A 24,719-nucleotide genomic window follows, 5' to 3' on the forward strand; every position below is an offset into this window, starting at 1 on the left:
CATACTATATGTTTTACTTGATGTTTTCTTGTTTATGTTAAAGATTATTTATTTAACCCAGATGTAACATAAAACAGGTAACAGTAGTGGAAGAAAGAGTGGAAATAAAAAATATCAATAAGCTGCAGATCCAAGATATAAAAGGTATAAAAGATAGCGATATAAAAACTCACACTTGTGGAAATCATCCATTGCTGCAGCATTTCCTTCTAAGTCTGACAGCGAGGAAAAGTTAAGTTTGAGCAGTTTCCTGTAAATAATGAATGAATGACAACCTTCTAGCCAATGGGCGCGGTGAATTTGTATACTGTGGCATTTATTGACCAATGAGAGCGGGAGAATTACCTTTAGTCCCGCCCATCTTAAAGCTAGCTAAAGTCAACAGTGTGGAAGTCAGTCAGTCCGTCTGTTAGCTGGTGGGTTGAGTTATCGTTAGCCCATTAATGTAATATTATTGTTGCTAGTTAAACGTTAAAAAGAGACATTAAAAAGCTACCTAGCTAATCCATTAATTGCATATGTGTAGCCGTACTTGTCATGTTACTCAGCGGCACTTTATTTGTGTAAAAGCTAACTAGCATAGAGAGCTAGTTGTGCTAACTTGACATTTTAATAGATTTACTTGTTTCTTAATTATTTTTTTTCAGCCAGGATCTTGCTGTATGTGAAACTTTGAATGTGTATGAAACTGAAGTGTCTTTTTTTTTTCCTCTAACAGGAACTTCAACGTCACAATATACCTGGAAATATAACGTTGTATACTCCTCATCCTGTATCAATATGAGTGATCCTTGGAAAGAGTGTATGGATCACTGTGTGGAGGTCACCAAAGCGGCTGGGAAGGTGAGCAAATGCTACTGTAATTGGATATAATTGTATTGTGTGTGTGTGTGTGGTACAAGATTTGCATCCACTTTTATTTGTTTCATTGTGGGATCTGTGTTTTGTGAAATCTGTGCAGGTGCATGATACAATTATAAACAGGTCAGTTGATGCAGAGGCAAACCCCTCTCAACAACACTGCTCTCTAAATCGTCACCCTGTTAAAATAATCGCCTAACACATTTTTTCAAGTTTTGCAGGAAACACAAAAAACTTCACCAAAAGTGTAACATATGACATTTATTGATCATTTCACTCAAAAAGGATGTAACACTGTGTGTACATGATGTAACTTAAGAGAAATAAATGACTTCGGCATTTTTTTGCCTTTGTGACTTAAGCAAGATATGGTAACACTTTATTTTGAAGGTGTCTACATAAGAGTCACACAAGCCTGTCAGAAACATGACATGACAAGTATCATGAGCATTAATGTTACTTCAAAGTGTCATTAATGTTCATGACACATCCCATGTCATGTTTATGACACGGTCATGTCACTCTTATGTAGACACCTTAGAGTAAAGTGTTACCAATATTGGTGTCAACAATAAAACACTGATAAACTAAACTGATAACTAAACAATCTTCCTCTAGCTGTTCTTTGCTGGGTTCTTATCTGATGCCTATGAATGTGGCAAATTGTCAAAGAAGTGATGATCTTAAAGGGGTAAAATCACATGATCTGATCAACTGAGGATGTAGGTGATTTTACCATAGGTGGCCGGCGTCATGAGGAGATGATTTAGGCAAAAAAAACCCAATTTTGACAAAAAATGACTAAGGCGATTATTTTAACAAGGTGACGAAATTTAAATCACAGTCAACTATACTATAATGCAGTGTAGAGACATATGTAGCACTGGAAAGAAGAAAATAAAAAGCCAAAGTAGATTTGATTAATATCTGGCTTTACTGGCAATAAAAAGAGGAAGACACAAATAAATCACAGCAACCAAAATATAAAAAAAACCCACATCTATTGTACGTCTATTGCACGTCTATCTGTCCTGCATGGGGGATCCCTCTGCTGTTGCTCTGGCTGAGGTTTTTCCTTTCTTCCCTTATCCTCTGTGAGGGTCAAATGACAGAGGGTGTCATAACCTGTACAATCTATAAACGCCTTTAAGGCAAATTTGTGATTCTGGGCTCTATATATTAAATTGAACTGAATAGGTTTGATTGTAACAAACTAGATGTCAATAAATATTTGGTCACGATCTAGTTTGAGGCTTTGACAACATCATTCTCGAAACCTTTATGCAAATAAAACTTAATAAAAACAGTTGGAGAGATCTAATGTTTTGAACACATTGTGGTGTAGTAACAGCACATTAACAAAGGACCTGAAAGGCATACTGGGGAGAATCCTACTATTTAAATCTGTTGTTTTTCTCATGAAACATGAATTACAAATGTGAAGTTGTAATCCCTGGAATGAAGGCAGTTTCCAATTTCATTTTCATTTCATTTATTAGGATTCACATTAGCTGTAGCCGAAGCAGCAGCTTTTCTTCCTGGGGTACAAACGTTCGTCTTGTAAATTATTCTTAGCTGGGGGTTTGTAGTAAAAAAAACTGCTGTTATGACAAGTTCAAAACAGACTCAGGCAACACTGAAGATGATTCATTTTGATAATCGGGTCAGAGAACTGTTAGAACTGTGAGAAAGCATTTCATAGAGGAAGACAGGAAATTTAACAAAAATGGCTTTGAAGTTGAGATGCAACAAATGAACCTTCTTTATTTTCAGTTGGCTCCTTTTGTGATACAACATTTAAAATAAAATGCAGAGATGGATGATAGACAGGATCAAGCAGACTGAAAATGACTATTTTTATTGCTCAAAGCCCTTCATAAAGCAGAAATAAGGGTTTACAGTAAGTTTAATCTTATGTTATTAATGCGAGTATAGAAGGTTAAATTGTCATCCAGCTGTTTTATACGGAGATTTTTATTAATTCGGTTCCATCTGTGGTTTGATGATAAGTGTTATCTACCTACAAAATGGGTATCCCTTCAAAGGAAAGTTACGGTAATGTGTATTGAACATAATAAAGACATTGGAGCTTACACATAATCATCTCTGACCCGTCACTGCCAACGGTATGTAACCCACGTTAGGCTTAATTAAAGTAGCAGATGTAGTCAGTCATCCAAAAAATCCCCTTTCTTAGTTTGTGGTTGTTGTGTTTCTGCCAGATGATCCGCGAGGCGCTCCAGAAGGACATCGCCGTCATGCAGAAGAGCTCACCAGTTGACCTGGTGACTGAGACGGACCAGAAAGTGGAACAGCTCATTATATCCTCCATCAAGGAAAAGTACCCCACTCACAGGTAGAGAGGCATGAGAGGCGGTTTATGAACTGAAGTACTGCAGGACAGTGAAGTGTGACAGTGTATTTTTATTCACTCACTCAGAGTTCAGTCCTTGTTTCATTCTATGTTTCTTACTGTTAACTGTTACAAGGTATTTAATGCTGTATTTCACTAATCTAATGTGGAGTTCTCTATGCTTTGGATGTGGATCACAAAAAGCTACTTACTCTCTGTCGCTAAACACATGCAGCTTTCAAAATAAGAGCACGGTGTGTTAAGAGAATCCACCACAGAATTTACAATGAGACTGTCAAAATAAGATGCCTTAAATAAAACATAGAACCTTTATTCTCCTTTACAAAATTTCATTAAAATATGCCCCCGGAACCCCTAAATGGTTATTTGTATTATTTGCTCATACTCAAGAGTCAAGAGTAAATTTTTTTTGTATTTGGCAACTGTTGAGATTTGCACTTCAAACTACATTTTAGATTTTGAATTATTTATACAGACAAAAAAAAAATCATGTTTTAGATATCTTTTTAAATATTTCCTAATATCGTCAAGAATATCGTTATCCGGAGCATGTTTACACTCTTACTCTTACCATTAACACTGGCAGGGCTGTAGCCAAGAATTTGGAAATACTGATGTCATGAACCACAAACAACAGAAATTAGACACCAAAAATCGAATCGTCTTAATAATTTGTATTTTTTGAAATATAACGCTATTTATTTAGTTAATTGTAAATATAAAGATCTTAATGGCTTGCAGTGTCTTCTCTACACTTTGTGAAATACACTCTGGTGGGAATACTGAATCCATTTTCTGTTGATTTAAAGAAACATACAGTTGGGGCGTTCCCGGTGGCACACCTGGTAGAGCGCATACCACAGAGGCCCAGTCCTCGTAAGCGAGCGGCCCGGGTTCGAATCCGGCTCGGAGCCCTTTCCCGCATGTCTTCCCCTCTGTCTCCCCCTTTCACTCTCAATATCTCTCCTATCAATAAAGGTACAAAATGCCCCAAAAAAAAAATCTTAAAAAAAAAAAAAAAAACATACAGTCATGAAAAAAATGATTAGACCAGCCTTGTTTTCTTCAATTTCTTGCAACTAAAGGTACATTTGTTTGGACAAACATAATGATAACAACAAAAATAGCTCATAAAAGTTTAATTTAAGAGCTGATATCTTGCCATTTTCCATGGTTTTCTTGACAATAACCAAAATCATTATTATATTAGTCCAAACAAATGTCCCTTAATTGTACCAGGCATTAAAATGAACAAGAAATTGAAGAAAACAATGGTCTAATAATTTTTTTCCATAACTTTATTATGGACTTTAACTTTACTTTACTTTATATTAGACTAAAGGCCCTTTCACACTTGGACAAAATTCAGAATATTTGTTAAGATTTTTTTCACTTTCAAACTTTTAATTCCAAGCCTTACACAAATTCTCAAGTTTCGTGCATTCCACTGAAAAGTTAAGCTTTGCACCATCACCCAAATATCAGTTAGTCATTGCAAGTGTTGTTTTTACGGTAATAGACACCAGGAAACTTACTGTATTGGATATTTGAACAAAATACAGATTTAGAAGGGGAAGAATACACCAGTTACTGATATCGCATTCGCAGCCAGTATATTTAATGGAATATTGAAATGAGCTGGAAATTAAAATAATACATATATATGATAATGCAAAGGCACTGAAATATCAAAGTTTTGTATTCAGTGTGGGTGGATTGATTGATTGATTGATTGATTGATTATATGGATTATCAGATACTCTGAACACAACTTCCTTCCAACATGGTCCCATAGTGTTAAAAGACAAAGAAAACAGAAAAATCTCAAGAACAAAACAAAACAAACCAGAAACACCTCATCAAAATAAAATAAAAAAAACAAGTAAGTACAACAACAGCTAAAATATTTATGTCATTGCAAATGATTAGTATATGAATATGAATATCCAGCAAAAATAACTGGAGAATGTTTACTTGCTCCAGGACCTTGATCTCCGTGGTAGCTACAGCTACAAGGGAAACTCTACCTCATATCACATATTCTAGACTTCCCTTTTAGTAGAAAGGGGAAAGTAAACACAGCCGGTAGACCTTATCAAGTGCAATAGCATTATTGATTTTACAGCTGAGGTAACAGTCGTATAGTAAATAAAAAAATGTTTGTTTCTGGGGTTTTTTGGTCTGATTTTGCAGCTTCATAGGTGAGGAGTCAGTCGCAGCAGGCGCTCCCAGTGTTCTCAGTGACAACCCCACTTGGATCATCGACCCCATCGATGGCACCACCAACTTCGTTCACAGGTACCGCCTGCGCTTTAATGCTGTGTAAACCATCAAGGAACGTGATGCAACACTGGATTCGTTTCATCTGTCGCTCCTTATCTATTTTTATCTTTTAATTAGGTTCTTTCTTGGATTGTCCTCTCTGTCAGGGATAATTAGACGACGTAGATGAAACTGAACTGATAATAGAAAGTGATTCCTCCGAGCTTAAACCTAAAGGGAGTTCATTAAAGGGATGTTTTTTTATATTGTTTAATTGCTTTCTCACAGGTTTCCATTTGTGTCCGTATCAATTGGCTTCACCGTGAAGAAAGAGGTAGGTTTGATTATTTGTTAAGCACGTTTTTTCGACACTGTAACACCTTTATAAAAAGAAACATTAACATGCTAATTAGCCTGATAACCCAGTGAATTTACAGTACAGTACTTCTCGCTTTTTACACGGCTGTTGTTCTATTCTTAGCCCTCCTCCCACACTACATTCATCACTGCTGTTTTCTGTGCTGCTTCTTGTTCTTAGATAGAGTTTGGGATTGTCTACAGCTGCATCGAGGACAAAATGTACACAGCACGGAAAGGAAAAGGAGCGTTCTGCAACGGAGAACCAATCAAAGTTTCAGGACAAGAAGGTAAATGGAGACAATCACACCAGACTTCAGTGTTGCAGTTTCAAACAAATCCACCAGGTGGAGGCAGTATCACAGCCAGATCTCCACAGTTAGCCTTCAATACCTCAATCCTGATTCCAAAAAAAGTTTAGATACCGGAAAATGGAAATTAAAATAAAAATAAACATAAAATGTATTGTCTTTGTACGGTTTTCAATTTAATATATTTCACAAAAGATGAGCAAATTGTCTTGTTCTGCTGTAAAAATGGATCAGGGTTGTAACCAATACTCAGTTTTTTCAGGGGTGTAAACAGGCTTGTTGACTGATATTTTTCGTGTTTTCATCCAAGATATCAGCCAGTCTCTAGTGCTGACAGAAATGGGCTTCAAGAAGAATCCTGAGCAGTTCAAAACAATGCTGGCCAACATCAGGAGCATCCTCACCATCCCTGTTCATGGGTAAATATACACTCCTTCATATCCAATCCTTGACATTTCCGTCCTGTTTGATCTAGTGACTCCCGTGATGCGAACTTCAGCAAACACTGCGAGCAGCTACTCCTCTATCAAAAATACAACAGAAGAGTAGCCGCCGGTGTATCTGTTTACAGTGCAGCCAAACAAAGTCATGTTGTTTTGATAAAGAATTCCACCAGAAATAATTGCAACAACAATCTGATTTTATGTTGCACAGGGTGTGAGTAGTTTCCCACACAGCAGCAGGGAGCTGTGAGCTGAGGTCGGAGGTGTAGCAGCCTGTTGGCTTCAGATCTCTGTGGCGGCCCCTTCTTTTTCCATTACTCGCATAAAAAAAAGAAATACAAACAATCCACTAAAGACAAATGCTGAAAACTAGCATTGTCATGTTTTGTAGATACTCATTCAGTGAGTCATTGTGATCAGCACGAACCTCAGTGATACTAGAGTCCGACTGATTCTTGAGGCTGATGCCGATACTGATTTTAGAGGGGGAAAGTTATAGATGACTGATATGGTGGCTGATATAGTAATTGTTTGAGCTGGAATAAAAATAGGCTTTTTTTTTGTATGTATATTTTGCACTGATTTTTCACCACTCTGCAAAGGTACCCAGAGAGCTACTTTCTCAAACATAAGATTGAGATTAAGATTAGGATTAAGATTGAGACTAAGATTTCATTTATTAGTCCCACAGCAGGGAAATTTCAAGAGTTACAGCGGCAAAGTGTAGAGCAAAAAACAGTAAACAGCAGTATAAAGGAGAAATATAAGAGAGGTACTGGCAAATAAACAAGTAAAAAATAATAAAAAAGTATTAACAATTGACAATATAAACAAGTAGAAATATAAAAAGTGTTAACAATTAAAACAGTAGCTAAATAAACATAATTACTGTTCAGTCAATTGCTGCCCATTTCTTAATTTTTCAAGCAATATTTTCTGCTTTATATATTGTGTAAATAAAGGGTTTTGTTACAGCAGATATCAGACTGCATATACACTGATACCGATATGCCTTTAATATCATCAATATCACCGGTATCGGCCAATAATATCTGTCAACTGGTATATCTGTCGGGCTCTAACTGATGCATTGTGTTTCCTGTTGCAGCTTCATAATAAAGGCATCAGTGGAACATGCTTTTCATATGAAGTGGCAGTAGGATTTTATCAATAAATACAGTCATGGAAAAAATTATTAGACCGCCCTTGTTTTCTATTTCTTGTTCATTTTAATGCCTGGTACAACTAAAGGTACATTTGTTTGAAAAAATATAATGATAACAACTAAAATAACTCATAAGAGTTTAATTTAAGAGCTGATAACTAGACATTTTACATGGTTTTCTTGATAATGATTTTGGTTATTATCAAGAAAACACTGGATTCAATGTACATATTGAAAGTACTATATAGTGGACCACCCTGGTCCCCCACTGGTTAAGGTGCAAACCACATGACCTGCAACTATCAAATAATGGCAAAAATTCAAATAACCCCTTTTCTCTTATTCTTAAACTACTAAAATAAGAAAGGTAACAATACCAAATGCCATAAGCAAAAAAATTGTATCACATGCAGAGTTTAATTCCATGAAAGTATTTTATTTGAAACACACGCTAAACTTTCAATAAACCATCTGGAGGTAAACAGTTTGTCACGTGCAGTCAAATGCAGAGCCGACATCCCATTTCCATCCACAGGATCCGCTCCCCGGGCAGTGCAGCTGTCAACATGTGTCTGGTGGCGTGCGGCTCGGCGGATGCTTACTACCACATGGGCATCCACTGCTGGGACATGGCTGGAGGGGCGGCGGTCGTCACTGAAGCTGGAGGAGTTATCATGGACATCTCAGGTGAGTCATTGAACACTTGAGCTAAACTTTTTCCGAGCTGAGTCACTGCACGAAATGAAGGAAGTGGGCAGCACGGTGATTGACTTGTGGAGAAACTGCTGAAGGGGATTGTGAGATTGGGCTGCAGACACAACAGAAGTTATTAATGTTTATGAATTATTTATTGTTGCTAATTCTCGTTGTTATTGGTTTTTATCCCTTTTTCTGCACGCAAATGCCTGTGAACCAGTCAAAAATGGAGAACAGGACAGCTGGTGGCTTTAATCTTGAAACAGGAAGAAACAGAGTTTGAGACATTTTGAGTTAAATTTGGGCAACACTGCTATCGACATAGCATCTGAGTTTTAGGATGCTAAGGAAGCTATAAAGCCAGAACTGTACAGCTTACAGTGGCAGGACTCCTGCCAACACACTACCTTTATATATAATTAAATGTAAGGACTGGAGGGGTGCATGTTTGTGGTGGAGCAAACTTCGTTTCATGAATAGTGATGAATTTCGCCCCGGAACAGTCTTTCCTCCTTGGATAATATCTGAAGGTTATAGCTTACTGATCACCTCTCCTCCTCAAAATCTGATCCTGCAGTGTCAAATTTTTAAACGAGTGGGATGATGATCTTGTAAATTCATCGCCCACGCCTTCATCATCTGATTTATAACGGTCTTTACCCTTGCGACCCACTTGGCAACTGTTCTGCTGTATGAAGGACGGAGCTGCCAAAATAAAAAATACATAAATAGAGATTAATTGATTTAAAAAAAAAAAAAAAAAAAAAAGAGCATAAATAAACAATTTCTTGTTAAAATGTATTTAAAAAATGTGAAAATTGCAAAGAAAAAAATATATGAATAATAAAATAATAAATGAAATTAAATAAATAATAGAAAAAGTAGAATAAAAATAAAGAAGTCATTTATTTTAAACAGGGATATCATCAATGTATATTGCATTTTGTTATTTTATTAATGCTAACACACACACACACACGTATATGTATATATATCTTGGTGCATTTTACGTAAAAATGTATGTATTTATAGAGTCATGTATGTACTCATTTTAGATTAGCTTCCGTCCTCCATATTCATACTTCATAATTCATAATTTAATCTGATCATGATTAAAATACTAAGTCTCATTGAATTGTGGTTTTGAAGAATCAGGACACCCATATTTGGTGCTACATCATCTTTGCCTAGGTTTAACTGTGCAAAAAACCTATGGATTTTTTAGATTTAACCCCGCTACAATGACTTTTTGACCAACCAGCATGTGACATCCCAAGTTAAACAGTGCAGAACTAAAAGAAAAGAGTTAATTCTATCAGGAAAGAAGAGAAGTGATACCAAGTCTCTATTAGTCAACAAAGTGGCTCAACAAGGAATTTAAATTCTAGAGAAATGTGGATAATTCAGCGCTGACTAATGGCTACATCAGGAGCAGAACCGTAAGGGGCTGTCAGCTGGTTTATTCAGGTTAACACAACACACATTTCAATTGTTAATTTTACCGTTGTGTACCAACAAAATGTGAATTTAAACTTATTGCACTATTACTTACTTCTTCTTTCCTCTTTGGTCCAGGTGGGCCGTTTGATCTGATGTCTCGGAGGCTGATCATCGCCAGCAGCAGAGCAATAGCGGAGCGCATCGCCAAGGAGATAACAGAGTTTGATGTTGGCAGGGACGACACAGATGGCCAGTAAATTTCTCACAACTTTACAGATATTTAATCACCCGACTGTTTTGTATTTAACAAGTCACGATTCCGTCTTTGCCTTAAGAACCAAAACAATAAAGTTACCTCTGAAGAACTCTGAAGTTTGTGAGCGCGTCAGCGCTTCAGACTTCTTTTCATTGTTGTGTTTCTGCACTTTGCCAATCACAGATTCAGACTTTTTTTTATGTTGTTACTTATTTAGACAGTATTGATGTGAGGAATTACGCCTGTGTGTTCTAATACACACTTGTTTTTAAGCCATATTTACTTATTTATTTGTGTGGACAATGCAGTCAGAACAAGATCATGGAATTACTTTGATAACATAGCATTCAGCACTCCTGAAGTAATTTTAGTATATGATCAGATGTTGACCAAAACTAGGAGTTGGGATTAAGTTTTGAAGTATAAACATAGAAATTTGTCGGTGTGTGTGTGTCCTTCACATATCTTGAGAACCGTTCATCAGATCTACTTCACACTTGGCAGATGTTTTATTGGAGATCAAAAGCACGTGCAGTGTCAAAGTTGGTGCAATTCAGACACACGACATTCAGACACACGACCTGCAGAAATGGGGGGCGGGGCTCTGGGCTCTGCTGACTGGATTGAGCATGTCGTCCTGCAAAATCTCTTCCCTAAATCCATGCTCTACTTTATACCCGCGGTGGTTTTGTTAAAGCCCATGACTAATACGCCTGTTTGGAAATGAATAGCTATAACTCACCAGGGTTTGTGACCTTAAGTGTCTGCAACTTGGGTGTGTTTTACAAGAGCGGATTTAGTGATTTGGTGCTCACACCTTCTTCTTTACTTTACACCCTTTCCTTAAATTAGCACTCAAGTACTCAAAACTTCTCATCCAAAGTAAAGAAATATTAACTACAAATATTAAAACTATTAAATTACACACAGCAAAAGTCCTGCATTCAATTTTATTTTTAAAGTAAAGAGTAAAAGAGAGGTATTATCCACACAATGCCCTTAAATGTACCTAATATCTGTTCAAAGTGGAGCTTCTCATTCTAATATAATGCTGAATAGTTTAATGCATCATATTTAAATTGTTATATTAAGACACAATACATACTGTTGGTAGAGTTGCAAATATTCAAGTACTTTGGGCACCTTTTGTAAGTCAATCTGACCTACTGTGAGTTAAAAAACAACATATTTGATATCTAAACATCAGATTAAATGTACAGCTGGTTGGGGCACCAGACAGTTTCCTGCCTTGCTTAATGGTAAAGTCTGCCCATGGTGTTTTTCCATCAGTGGTCAGGACATGGGTGTGTGTCGCAACTATGTCACGAGTGTGACGCTGTTTGGGTGAGCGTTTCTCAAGAAGATTGCAAACAGCAATATTAAAGGAAAAAAAACCCACAATGTTTTGAACGGGTTCATTGCGTGTTCAGTTAAAGATGCATTTGTTTACACAGTAAGTAAATTAACTGTAGTGCCATCCCATTTCTAGTTTGCACTATTGTTATTGCAAGAATTTGTACACACTGTGTGCATATAAATGCTGTACTGTATAACTTCTTTATTAGTTCCAGACTTGAAATACACTGGTATTCTTGAAAACATGTTTTAATATTGTGTTGTGTAAGGATGTAATGAAGGCAGCAAATAAAGAGCACTATAAATATATCTGTGTCACGCCCACCTCTTTCATACACAGCATAGATGGATAAAGTAATATCATTAAAGCACTGTGGAGACAAGTGACAGCATGCATCTGCATGTTGGATTTGCTTGAAGACTACATTTGGCAGCAGGAGGTAAACTTGAGTACAAACATTAGTGCAGAAAATGCTGAATTTCTTTAACCAAACATGGGCGTGGCTAAATTTGTGCATTCCACGTTGTGACTCGTTCTTGTGAAATTCGTAAGTGCAGAACAGCAGAACACCAAAGACATAGAAAAACAACAATTCATACTAAAGTCTGCCAAGACAGCTTCCTTCACCGTGAGAAAACAAAAGCTGCTACACCAGCCTATATCTTCTGAAATCTGATATTATCTAGGGCTACATTGGCGAATGGAAAATCCCCCTGTACTCAATCTCTAGCAAGCTCCTAAACACCTTCCTGACATCCTGACAGTGGCCTGTATCAGCCGTGTGTTGAGAACATAAATAAATGTCCTTATTTGCTCTGACCTAGAAAAATGATAAACCGTCTTTTCTCCTTATAAAATCTATAAAGTAGAAAATATGAAGAAAGAAAGTGTCTCCTGTGGCAAACAGGAAACCAAATAAACAGAAAAACAGGCCTCTGACACTCCATAAAACACTAGAAAAAAAACACACTGACTGCTACCGTTGTGATTTAGTAGAGAGATAAAAGCATTCACAGCCATTACACCATGTAAAATTCTCTGCTGCATTTCCCCTGCCCTTTCAGTCACTGCTGCAGATACTGCACATGTAGAGCGGTGGACTGCCCCCCGGGCTCATGTGCTCTATGAAATAGCCCCGAGTTTGGCTCTCCACGGACTATTGTCTCTGTTTTTTTTCCAGTCTGTGTTCGCTGATGACTAACAAATGGTTTTAAAACACTTTACTTGAGCAAACTGAGGTCTTATACCGCTGCGGCCCCCTCCTCAGAAATCAATGGTCCATGTTAGTCTGCAGCAGGGGGTTCAGACGTAATCACCAGTGTTGGGAATGATTTCCAGAGTCACCCAGCTGAAAGTCCTCATGTCAACTGCACCTTTACAACAACACCTGCTCATATTGTAGCTTTCATTCTTAGCATTTCTTTACTTGATTACAGAGTTTTATTACACAGGTTTGTATACTTGTGTTTCCTGTTTGCCATTAGGAAGTACCAGCTATTGTTCTTTGAAAAGCCGGCGAGGCTGTTTTCCTGCTACATCATAAAAAATGGTCCCCTGGAGACTGGAGTCATTTTGTTGTAATTTTTAAACAATGTTAGCAGTTTTCTTTCTGCAACCCAATACGTCTTTTTGTGCTCTGCCTTTGGCTTCATCGGCCTTCACATTATCATGTATTTCCTTTATTTTCTTTAGTTAGGGATGCACAGATGCTGGATCAGATATCAGGCCGATACTGACTCAAATAGCTGGGTGCAGCTATAAAGTTCTCTATTACTGTTTTTTTCTTTTTTGATAATATTTTTTTTAAATCTAAATAACAATTTAGTATGTTTTTCTATTTAACCTATGCATTTATTTGTTCCATTATGTTTAACAAAGTTATTTAAGTCAAGCCTGATGTTACTTTACACATAAAAGAATGATCCCAGTTTCTTAATTGACAGGGACCATGTACAGAACAGGTTCTATACCAGAGTTAGCTGAATAGCTAATTTGCATCTGTGGTATCTTATCGATACTCAAGTTCAGGTATCAATATCAGGACTGAAAAAGTCTGAATTGGTGCATCCCTAGCTTTATACGCGCTACCTGTATGGTCATGTCAATGTCGGATTGAACGGGCGGTCCACAACTTTGGTCTGAACTGAAATATCTCAACTACAGTCATACTAGATGTTTGATTATTTTCATATTTGTCCAATAGTTTTGGCCTCTGTACAATAAACAATTTATAATGCCCTATTAAAGTGCCATAATGTAAGATAATTTGCCCATTTTGTGACACTTACAACTAGCAGTTGATTTTAATCTGTGCTTGTCACATTTTCATCCATTTCCCAGCATAAGGATAGCAAAATATTACCTCTATTCAGCCAATCAGCTTATGACAGGCTAGGATGGATGGATGGATGGATGGATGGAAGAAAGATAGATATATAGATAGGAACTTTATTAATCCCTCGGGAGGTTCCCTCAGGAAATCGCACTTCCAGCAGCACCAATACAATAAAATAGAATAAAAGTTAAAAACTAGAATAAATGTGCATTACAGAATGCCAATAACAATATAAATACAAGGAAATAATATACAAAAAGAAATACTGTACAATATTTGATGATGAAAGTGACTTGCGGCTTAAAAAACGACAAAAAGAACGCAAGTAGATCTGTATAGATGGATTATATTAATACATGTTTTGTAAAATTTAAATGTATGCCTATTCTCATGGTTATGACTAAAGTACGATAATTTCCCTCAAAATCAGATAATTTCAAGTCTTTGTCATGATAGTTAAGACTTCCCATCTGCCAACGCTGCTCATCCAATATTAAAGGGTTTGTAAGGAACTTTGTATTCACATTTGAACCCAACTGACTGGTGATCCTCGTCTCTTATAGTACCACCATGAGGTGAAATGCCAGAACAACTATTGAATGGATTGCTATAGAATTTGGTACAGATATTCATGGTCCCCAGAGGATGAAGCCTACAGACTTCCATGAGTTGCACCAGCAGCAGGGTCACATTATTGGTTTTACTGAATTATTTGAACACGTATTGGAGAGATTAAAAAAATAATTGGTTACTGACACTCATGTTCCATAGAGGCAAACCCTCAGTTTGTTCTGTACTTTATGGCCAAATTCAAACTCAAAAGGGACTTATAGAGAAGTCTAGACAGGAAACAACATGTCTGAAGCTCCCTGCTCATCTTTCAGGGCGCACCATTGACCTTCAGCAACGCCAGCATCATGGCAGGCCTCAGTTACAGCTGTGATTCCAGGGAACCAAACATCCAAAACATCCGTCATCCTGGATAAATTATTCATAACAGACCTGCCAGGGAGACAGCAGGACTGATGTATTTGTTTTGCTCGTCCTATCACTTCCCTCAGCCTGTCTCCCAACATTTTAGAGAGCGCCTTATATTTAGTGCACAACAGGGACAGCAGGGTGACAACCGCTCTCCTGCTGCTCTCGGTCAAACAAAAACTTTCATCAAACCCCCTCTTCATGATACCACATACTGATCTGTTAAGTTAAACAGAAGTCTGTTTATTTTGGCTGCACAGCTTGTGAATCAGGATTTCTAGTGAATCCAGTAAATTGTGTAGCAGGATGTCAACATTTCCTGCCAATGTTTAGAAGTATAATATGTAATTTCTCCACATTGAAATGTATGAATAGGCCTATGTTATATATTTTGTTGAGTTTTATACTCGTACTAATTTTCAAACCCAAAGAAATCTGTCATTTTAATCAAGATAATGTTCTATACCGTTCATTTGTCATCGTTGTGGTTTTCTGCCAGAACCATACATCAACTTTTTATCCAGTTACAGGCCCCATTTTTATGATGCACTTCTGGTTGTTTATAACTATATATTGTAGCTGGTTTTTAGTCTTTTAGTCATTAGCCGTCTAGATCTTAAGTTGCAAATGTTAGCTGCTTAAAGTGAAACTGCTTCATTCATTGTGTTTATGGATTTTTATCACCTGGTCTGTTTGTTCTAGAGAAGAGGAGACCTCTATGGATAATTCGGCTTTTGGTAAAATCCTACAAGAACTTCTGGATGTTAAGATATCAGAGAAACATATTGAGCAATTGTGAAAGGCAGCTCATCTCGCTGCCCCCTCTGGGACGTCCTGTGTGTTCCAAACAGTGTTGGAAAAACATTGATTTTTATGTGAAACTGCTTTATTTTGTATTTTTTCTTCTAAACAACAAACACTGAAGGAATCCTGATGGGGAGAAGCCGACTGCAGGTGCTACAGGCCATAGCTCGACCACACTCAAACGCTGTATTTTCTTATTATTTGATTGAGTGACTCCTGGAAGCAAAAATCACATATTGTGTGTTTTAAGTGTGGGGCTTGAAAGTCTGTTGCATTCATGCCTTTACCAAACAAGTTCACACAATGCTAATTAAGCCTGGAGCTGCCAGGGAAAGCTCTCTGAATTTCTCGGTTTACCAGAGTATTTGGTATCTGTGGTGACTTTCCCGTGCTGACATGCTTTCCGGCTGCTCTTGGACTGGTTGGTAGTCACCCGCAGGCGTACAGTGTGTAAGTAAGCACACAGTGTTTGTGTTGCTACTCTCACTGCCAGAGGGGGAGAAAAACTGCAGCACTGCAGGTTTAATTTAACTATTATCACATAATAATCCATATTAGCTCATTAACTTGCTATAAGATGGTCACATGTTGCAGTGGATTTGCTGTTGTAATCATCCTGTCTTCACTAGTGCACCAGTCAGAACAGGTTTGACGTGTTCCAACACATAAAATTGAGTTACGTAAGGTTTGGCAGTGATGTATATCATGTCTGAACGAGCCTGGGAACATAGAAAACCCAGACTGGTTCTGCTTTTTATAGTGTCTAAACAATGTTGAATCTCATGCATATTTTCAGATTTCAGGTTGTAAGCACGTAAAAGAAACATAATGTAATTTTCTTGAGACATGCAGCTTTTACCACAAATTGATCAATCCGTCTTTCAGCAAGGTATGACTTCCTGCAAGGCAACTTTTGGTGCTTTACGACAAGAAGGTTGAAGATTTTTTTAACTCCCCTTTTGGCCAAAGGGCAGCCTGCATTTGAATGAAAGAGGGAGTTAAAATATGTTACTTTAGGGCCAAAACATTGCACATATTCAGACTTAAGCACACTTTATTGTAATGTGAAAATGGCTCATTTTAATCATTCCCACTATTGTTACTTCTACTTTGCAGTATCTCCAGATTCTCTTACAGATGAGGAGAATTAATGGGCATTTAACTTAGCTCACCTTGCAGTGAAATGTAAAAATAGCACGCTTCAATTTGTGAACACTTATGATGAACATTTTGACAGATAAATGTAGAAAAGGACACATCTAGATCAGTGTGTCTGCAGAATATTATACTTTCATCCAGTTCATGAGGACATTGCCAGGGCTTGCACAGTAAGAGACGGGCATGCATGCACATATAATCCATGCTGACTCACCAGGGGGCCATTCAAAGTATTTTCTACTAGTGGAACACAATAAAAGGACATAAAGGAAAAGCTCAATAGCTGTGAAACTGTCAGGAAGTATAAAACTGACAGGAGCTTTTGTTTGTTATGCCAAATCCCATGTTAAAACTTAGTCAGGAGCTGGAACGTACACTTATTTCTCCAGAAAATGCCGGATTTTCACCAGATTTGTGAGGTTTATGAGCTGACATCAGCAACAAGAGCACGGTATTTGAATGCAGCAATGTTGAGCATGTACATGTGCGACACAGACAAGCCCACAGCAGGGTGTGACTTTCTGAATGACAAAAACAAAAAATTTCCACTTGCTTACATTAATGCACATGATGCACTTAAAGTACAGTTAAACGACAGCATGTTGTTGCAAGTCGGCCTTCGTAGACAGAATGTTTTCTTCTTTAGGTTGCTATGAAGAAACACATGAAGGCGGTGCTAGTACTTTTCCCACTCTGTCATGCCAGCCTACTTTTTTCATTGCTTCATCCCCCAAATGAAGTAACTTAAGGTTGCTGTCTTTTCAAAAGAAAGCCCACTGGCATAGGAGCTACCTTTGAGAGCACCGCCTCACCTCACCTCACAAGTAAGGCCTTCTTTTATTTTATACACATTTATACAATATACAGTTAACAGTGCATGATACATGTGTAAATGTGAGTGCTGATAGATATAAAGTTATTATAATCATAATAACTCAAACTTTTTTGACATTATTGTGTAACTTATCACCAAAAACTCTTTGTGACGGTGGATCTTTCATAAAGCAGCAACTATGCAGACACATCATTTTACATGAAGAACTAAAGTACAGCATGTTCTGAAACAAAAAATGACACGAAAACAAAACATTCACATACAATTTTTATCAACCATCATCAAACACTTAGTTTTACTATTAGTTAGTGGAGTTTTTTAATATATATTAGACTGCCCAGTGATGGAATCAAACTAAATACACTCAAGTACTAAACGTATGTATACATTTATGGTACTTTTACTTGACTTGAATGTTTTCTTTCTGCACAACTTTATACTTCACTACATCACAAAGGCAAATAAATTACTTTTTTACTGCACTACATCTGTGACAGCTTTAGTCACTATTCAGATGACACTTTTTCATCCTCTTTCGGTCCAGTGAAAACCATGTTTCTTCCAGATGTGTTGGCTTTGAATGTGATAAACTGAAGGGTGAAGTGTTCCGGAGATAGCTTACTTCTTAAACTAAATGTCGAACCTGTGCCACACCCTGTTTCTTAAAACCGATCCTCCAACATCAGTGTTACTTCACATCTTGAAGTCTTAGACCTGTGTCCTCCGGTGGTGATTTCAAACAGTGCAGCACAGACAGATTCCAGCTGCGGAAGTGTTGCATAACTCTCCGTTGTAGTGTGCCAAGCATGCAGGATTAGAAGTATTGTTTTTTCATGCGTCAGAGATTGGGCGTCACCACCTTTTACACCAGACATGCTACAACTACTAAAAGCTTCTCATTATTTTGTACTCATTTCAGTTTGTGAATGACATCTGACACTTTTTTTTGCATTAATCAGTCATTGCCAAACTTTTACTAGCTTTTTTTCATTTTACAGGTTCTCCTCAGTAAGCCCCCCATACAAACATAATGGCAGATGACGAATGGCAAACTGCGTATGAATTCGCTGTTCAAGTGGCGAGAGCAGCTGGAGCGGTACGTAAGACCTGACAATGAGTTTATAGTATATACCCTATTTTATCCTCATGATCCCTAAGCATGTGCCCATGTTGTTCCAATTGTTTAGGTAATTAGAAAAGCTGGGGAGGATGAAATAAAGATCCAGACAAAGAGCTCCACTGTGGACCTCGTCACTCAGACTGATGAGAGGGTGGAGAAAATTATCATTGGCTCTCTTAAAGAACAATTCGGAGAAGACACACACTGGTGAGACATGCACACAGACACAATCACAGCTGCATATGAATATTCGTACTGTTGGTGTCATTTCTTGATATTTGTCATTGATTCTTCTGTGCTGCAGTTTCATTGGAGAGGAGTCAGTCGCAACAGGGAAGCCGTGTATCTTAACTGATAAACCTACATGGATCATAGACCCTGTGGATGGCACCACTAACTTTGTGCATGGGTAAGATGTCAGATTTGCCTTTTTCGTTAGGTGGCGACCTCTAATGGCTGTTGTAATTATGACGAACAAATGAGGAAGTGAGGTGACAATATAAAGGGTGACAGAAATCCATTTAGATGGTTACAGGTGTGATTCTAGACCATTTTTACACAGGGGTGCCAGGTAGGGATCACAAGCAAATTTACTGGTACCAAATATAATGACAAAAATGTATTAAAAAATTGTATAAAATCCTTGAAAATACCACATTAAGAAACCAATACCTTGAGGAACAGTATAGAAAAGATAATGCTGTGGTTTGCTATCAATAGCCATGTTTCAATTAGAATCAAACAAAATTTGAATGTTGCATTAAAGAATTTCCATCAACTGGTTTAGAGCAAATAAACAAAGCTGAATTAATATACTTTGGTCTGAAGATGGCAGTGTAATGTGTTGCTGTAAGCTTATCCGTCAGTAAACAGCAGAAGACTTACACACGTTATGGTGGCAATTACTTTTGGCATCGCCCTTACCAACCGTAGAATCACTATTGGACGGGTGGTGGGTGATTCAAACTATACAGGACCTTAACCCAGGAGACGTGTGTGTGTGTGTGTGACAAAGACTCCAACTTGAGTAAACTTACCCAGTTATTTTGTCACATGGTTATGTAACAACTTTATGTCACAACGTCTTTTCAAAGAACCTAAACAAGTTTGTTTTGTTACCTAAACATAACCAAGTAGTTCCATTTCCAATGTTAATCATATGTGCTTTAAACAGTCACATTCACTTGTTTTAAACTGTGACCTTAAATCACACAGTCACATATGCAATCTTAAGAGTTATTAGGAAACAGCCTGTCCTTTGTCTGAAGATGGGTGAATATTCACAGTATCTAAATATGAAGCTATAGCCAGTTAGCTTAGCTTAGCACAACAACTGGAATCAGGGGAAAACAGATTAATGAAAAACACATATGTTTATTTCCCAAAAAACTCCTTCAAGGAAGTCTCTCAACATCATTTATTAAGTGTTTCTGGGGGGGCCTTTAATAGATGCATATACAGGTGCATCTCAATGAATTAGAATATCATAAAAAAGTTTATTTATGTCAGAAATCCAATTCAAAAAGTGGAAATAATAGCTGTTGATGTGTTATTCTGGGAATGTAATAGGACATGAATGAATGTGCAAAAATTAAACCAAAGGTGGACTTTTTACTCTTATCTCCCTTGTTTTCTTGCTAGATGTGCACACATGGGATGTACAGGTGCATCTCAATAAATTAGAATATTATAGAAAAGTTTATTTATGTCAGTAATTCAATTCAAAAAGTGAAAATAATACATTATATAGATCCATTACAAACAGAATGAAACATTTAATGTCTTAATTTATTTAATTTCTTCTAATTATAATGATTATGGCTTACATTTAGTGAAGTTCTAAAATTCAGTGTCTCAACAACAACAAAAAAATTAAAAAGACCAATTTTAAAAAGTATGTTTAATATGGAAATGTTGGCCTCTGAAAAGTATGTCCATCTATATGCACTCTATACTTGGTTGGGGCTATTTGACTTTGCTATTTGATTTTCCATGATATTCTAATTTATTGAGATGCACCTGTTGTAAGAAAAATGTGCATTTTCTTCAGGCTATGTAATCAAACTCTCACTCAACTACTTATTCACAGATTCCCATTCGTGGCTGTGTCCATTGCCTTTGCTGTCAATAAGCAGGTATGTTGAATCAAATAAAAGTATTTTATCCGTGCTTGGTCTGTAGAAGCTGAAAGAAAGATGTCTGTTTTCAGTTGGAGTTTGGTGTGGTGTACAGCTGCTTGGAAGACAAGATGTATAAAGCCAGGAGAGGAAAGGGAGCTTTCTGCGATGATGAAAAACTCGAGGTGTCGGATGTAAAAGGTAACACTGTCATATTTCTTTAAATTGACCATCATTTGCTTGGCCTTGCTTTTAAAACCTCAAGGTTACACATTTCTGTAACCATAAATATTCAAGCAGAATCGTCCAGATTAAAAAGGTTACAAAAAGGTGTATATGTGAGTGTGTACCTGTACAGTCACACCTGTAACAATATTAACCCTTTTGGCATGTTGTTTTTACAGAAATCAAAAAGTCCATTATCATATCTGAGCATGGGACTGACAGGAGGCCAGAAGTAGTATCCAAGATCTTCTCCACCATGCGGAGGATCCTCTGCATCCCGGTGCACGGGTGAGTGGTCAGGACATGTATAAACTGGCTTATTTCTATTGCTGCCATTTCACTTTTTGGCATTTGTTTTACCATATTATAAATGATCGTGCATTAGAAATGCGTAATTTCTGAAAACTGTGCCATCACAATGTAGTTCGCAAACCAAGCCTTACAACAGTTCCTGCACATAGCCACAGCTAGCCATAGCTAAAGCAAAAACTTAATATATTAAGGCCTTTTTTATGTTGCTGTTTTATTGGTGAACTGAAAAATACCCATTTAAATTTATGGTAATTTTAGTTTTCTTTGTTCCACACATATAAATTAAACTACATCCAATCTTGACAAAGTAAAAATGCAGCTACTTATGCTCCTGCTTAAGCTAACTAGCTTAGCAGAGTATCATGTTGTCTCGAAATTTGATGTAGTTATGATATCTTGAAATATGGTGCATTACATCGAAAGCCCTTTAGTTAGATAGATAGCCTGTTATCCAGAAAACAAAAGCCCCTTGCTCCCAAACATATTTCCCCGAAAATACACACTCTCCTTGGAATTTTTTGCCTTTAGCATAGCATACAAAGTCATACGTTATATTAAAGGAGTCTGGTTGGTAGAAAGGCTGACAGTCACTGACCTCCAACCATTACAGTATATACAGTCATGGAAAAAATGATTAGACCATTGTTTTCTTCAATTTCTTGTTCATTTCAACGCCTGACACAACTAAAGGTACACTTGTTTGGACAAATATAATGATAACAACCAAAATAGCTCATAAGAGTTCAATTTCAGAGCTGCTATCTAGCCATTTTCCATGGTTTTCTTGATAATACCCAAAATCATTATCAAGAAATTATAATTATATAATTATATTTGTCCAAACAAATTTGCATTTACTTGTACCAGGTATTAAAATGAACAAGAAAATGAAAAAGACAAAGGTGGTCTAATATTTTTTTCCCTGACTGTATTTTCAGAGCAATGAGCCTTCAGAACTGTGGACTTTTGTTTCAGGGATAATGGGCCATTGGATTTATGGGCTTTAGGCCAAATGGGACATTTTTCAGACAATTGGGGTTTTGGAATAATGGACTGTCGTACCAGTGGGAACACCCCAGTCAGTTTTAGGATGTTTCATTTAAAAATTTGGAAGAAACTGCAACTTTTCTAAATGTTACACAGTTTTCCTGCCAGCCTGTTTTTTCTTTTCTCTTCACTGGCCTTCATCTACAATTACAGCCTTTGTAGGGCAGTGTAGCCTACTTGCACCATTCATTTTTAACTGTCCTGACAGGCTCCGTGGATCAGGGACAGCTGCCACCAACATGTGTCTGGTGGCGTCCGGAGCGGTGGAGGCCTTCTTTGAGATTGGGATCCACTGCTGGGACATCGCTGCTGGAGCAGTTATCGTCCAGGAAGCTGGTGGAATACTACTGGATGTTGATGGTGTGTATGCTTTCAAATCCAATCACAGAGCGTCAAGTAATTATGCAGCTTTAAACTGAATGCAAAGTCTTACAACTTAGTAAATTAATGAGAACGTTATGAGAACAAAAAAGCAGGAATTGTTTTTTGGTGAAACCCCACTTAATAAACTCTTTGTTTGGCAATTTAGGCGGCCCGTTCGATCTGATGTCTCGAAGGATGGTTTCAGCTAACAACACGGTTATTGCAAACCGGATCATCAAGGAAATTGAAATATTCCCAGTGGTGAGGGACGACGCTGAGGCGGCAAAGGAATGAGGATGTCTAATTGCATTCTAAAATGAGTAGAAGAGGAAAAAAGTCCAGTAAATAAAGTCAATGTGCTGTAATCAACACTGATTGTCTTTTAATTTTGCATACTGGGTGTGTTTCATCAGCTGCACATTTTAAACTAAAGGAAGTCTTTCAATTCAGTCACCAGCTCAAGTGACCTCAAGAAAAAGTGCAAAAGTATCAGAAACAAAAAGTTAAAGTGATCGTTATGCAGTATGGCCCACTTCAGAATGATACATGGGCTAATACTGGATTATCATTATTGATGCAGTAACACTTTAGTGTTACAGCTGGTCAAGGTCGAGCTAATTTTAACAACTTTATATACTGCTTGGTACCTTAATATATAATGATGATATCACATTTTATTAGATGATTGTATTTTGTATTCTCAATTTGGATCTGTAAAGTTATTAAATAACCGTACTGGAGTAAAAAAATGTCCCTCTGACATGTAGTGGAGTATTAGATGAAAATACCCAAATACTTGTAGATAAGTAAAGTATTTAAGGAAATATCCTTAGTGAAATTACAACACGGTCACATAAATACATTTATTAATAATAATGCTAATAATAATCATAACTTTATTGAGATAGCACCTTTCACAAAAGCTACACAGTGGAATTAATGAACAACAACAACAACAAATTAAAAACAAAAGTAGAAGATATGCATACACAGCAAGGCAACAGAGAAAGCAAATCAGTCAAGAGCAAGTCTAAACAAATGGGTCTTAAGCTTTATTATTAATCAGACAAAATCCAAAGGGAGAGAGTTCCGAATGTAATGACTGTTTTTTTTCAACTCTGGTCAGTAAATGTTTAATGACAGCCGTTGTGAAGTGTTCAGTTTCCACTCATACTGCTAATATTTTAACATCAGTTAAAAACAATCACAGTTTTTGAGGTACACATTTTAATTTTAACTGATTAAGACATGCAATCTGAATGCAAATTAGGAGCCCGAGTGCATAAAAAAGCATCTAAATAGAGCTTATTTATCAGAAAACGATCCTGGGGGATGATTCCCACAGGACCCTCCTAGTCCCTGGATGTCAGTCCAAGAAACGCCCCTGGTGACCTCCAGGTTACATTTGATTACTCCTTTGGGATTTTCTGTGATCACAATTATTGATTGAAGAGGGAAACAGGTGTGATTTTGCACTTTTTATACAGTTTTATACAGCACGCATGTCTGCATTTGATTGACATTAATTATTCAGTCTATAGACCCAAATCAGGGTATTTGTCTTGGTTGAATTTTTTTCACAATTTAGAACTGTACCATGTCAGACTGCATGAGAAGATTGATTCGTTTTTGTTTTTAACTGGATTTCCAATCAGTGAATTAATCTCAGTCTCATGTGACCCTAATGTGTAATTATCTGATGGAAATGAGTAGAATTCTGTCAGGGTGATTACCCTCATTAGAGGCCACAGTCCTGAGCACATAGTGAAATCAATGTTGAAGTGACTTTATAAACACAGGCTCCTGTCTTATGTCATATAATTTACTCACATTGAAAATCACCATATTGCCTGGGAGCCTCTGTTTCAGCCTTATTGCTGTTTACTCAATTTATTACACTCAT

The 24,719-nt window shown here is 37.1% G+C and overlaps 2 protein-coding genes across 2 annotated transcripts; both read left to right on the plus strand.

The window, feature by feature from the left end:
• Positions 1 to 360: 360 nt before the first annotated feature.
• On the plus strand, positions 361 to 11,828 carry LOC131962287 (inositol monophosphatase 1-like). The gene is made up of 9 exons (XM_059327265.1): positions 361 to 416; positions 719 to 843; positions 3,084 to 3,217; positions 5,429 to 5,533; positions 5,786 to 5,831; positions 6,036 to 6,144; positions 6,476 to 6,584; positions 8,309 to 8,460; positions 10,045 to 11,828. The coding sequence occupies exons 2-9, from the start codon at positions 781 to 783 to the stop codon at positions 10,164 to 10,166; spliced, it is 840 nt and encodes a 279-aa protein (XP_059183248.1). The 5' UTR covers positions 361 to 416; positions 719 to 780; the 3' UTR covers positions 10,167 to 11,828.
• A 5,744-nt stretch (positions 11,829 to 17,572) lies between these two features.
• Positions 17,573 to 23,232, plus strand: LOC131962159 (inositol monophosphatase 1-like). The gene is made up of 9 exons (XM_059327121.1): positions 17,573 to 17,621; positions 18,631 to 18,728; positions 18,820 to 18,959; positions 19,057 to 19,161; positions 20,842 to 20,887; positions 20,962 to 21,070; positions 21,274 to 21,382; positions 22,662 to 22,813; positions 22,983 to 23,232. The coding sequence occupies exons 2-9, from the start codon at positions 18,663 to 18,665 to the stop codon at positions 23,108 to 23,110; spliced, it is 855 nt and encodes a 284-aa protein (XP_059183104.1). The 5' UTR covers positions 17,573 to 17,621; positions 18,631 to 18,662; the 3' UTR covers positions 23,111 to 23,232.
• The last annotated feature ends 1,487 nt before the right edge of the window (positions 23,233 to 24,719 follow it).

This window comes from Centropristis striata, chromosome 23 (assembly GCF_030273125.1).
Source record: "Centropristis striata isolate RG_2023a ecotype Rhode Island chromosome 23, C.striata_1.0, whole genome shotgun sequence".
Lineage (NCBI taxonomy): Eukaryota > Metazoa > Chordata > Actinopteri > Perciformes > Serranidae > Centropristis > Centropristis striata.

Coding starts and splice junctions, on each gene's coding strand:
- LOC131962159 (XM_059327121.1), top strand. CDS start 18,663: ATGGCAGATGACGAATGGCAAACTGCGTATGAATTCGCTGTTCAAGTG. Junction 21,383..22,661: donor CTCTGCATCCCGGTGCACGG/GTGAGTGGTCAG, acceptor CTGTCCTGACAG/GCTCCGTGGATCAGGGACAG. Junction 22,814..22,982: donor AATACTACTGGATGTTGATG/GTGTGTATGCTT, acceptor TTGGCAATTTAG/GCGGCCCGTTCGATCTGATG.
- LOC131962287 (XM_059327265.1), top strand. CDS start 781: ATGAGTGATCCTTGGAAAGAGTGTATGGATCACTGTGTGGAGGTCACC. Junction 844..3,083: donor TCACCAAAGCGGCTGGGAAG/GTGAGCAAATGC, acceptor TGTTTCTGCCAG/ATGATCCGCGAGGCGCTCCA. Junction 5,832..6,035: donor GCTTCACCGTGAAGAAAGAG/GTAGGTTTGATT, acceptor TCTTGTTCTTAG/ATAGAGTTTGGGATTGTCTA.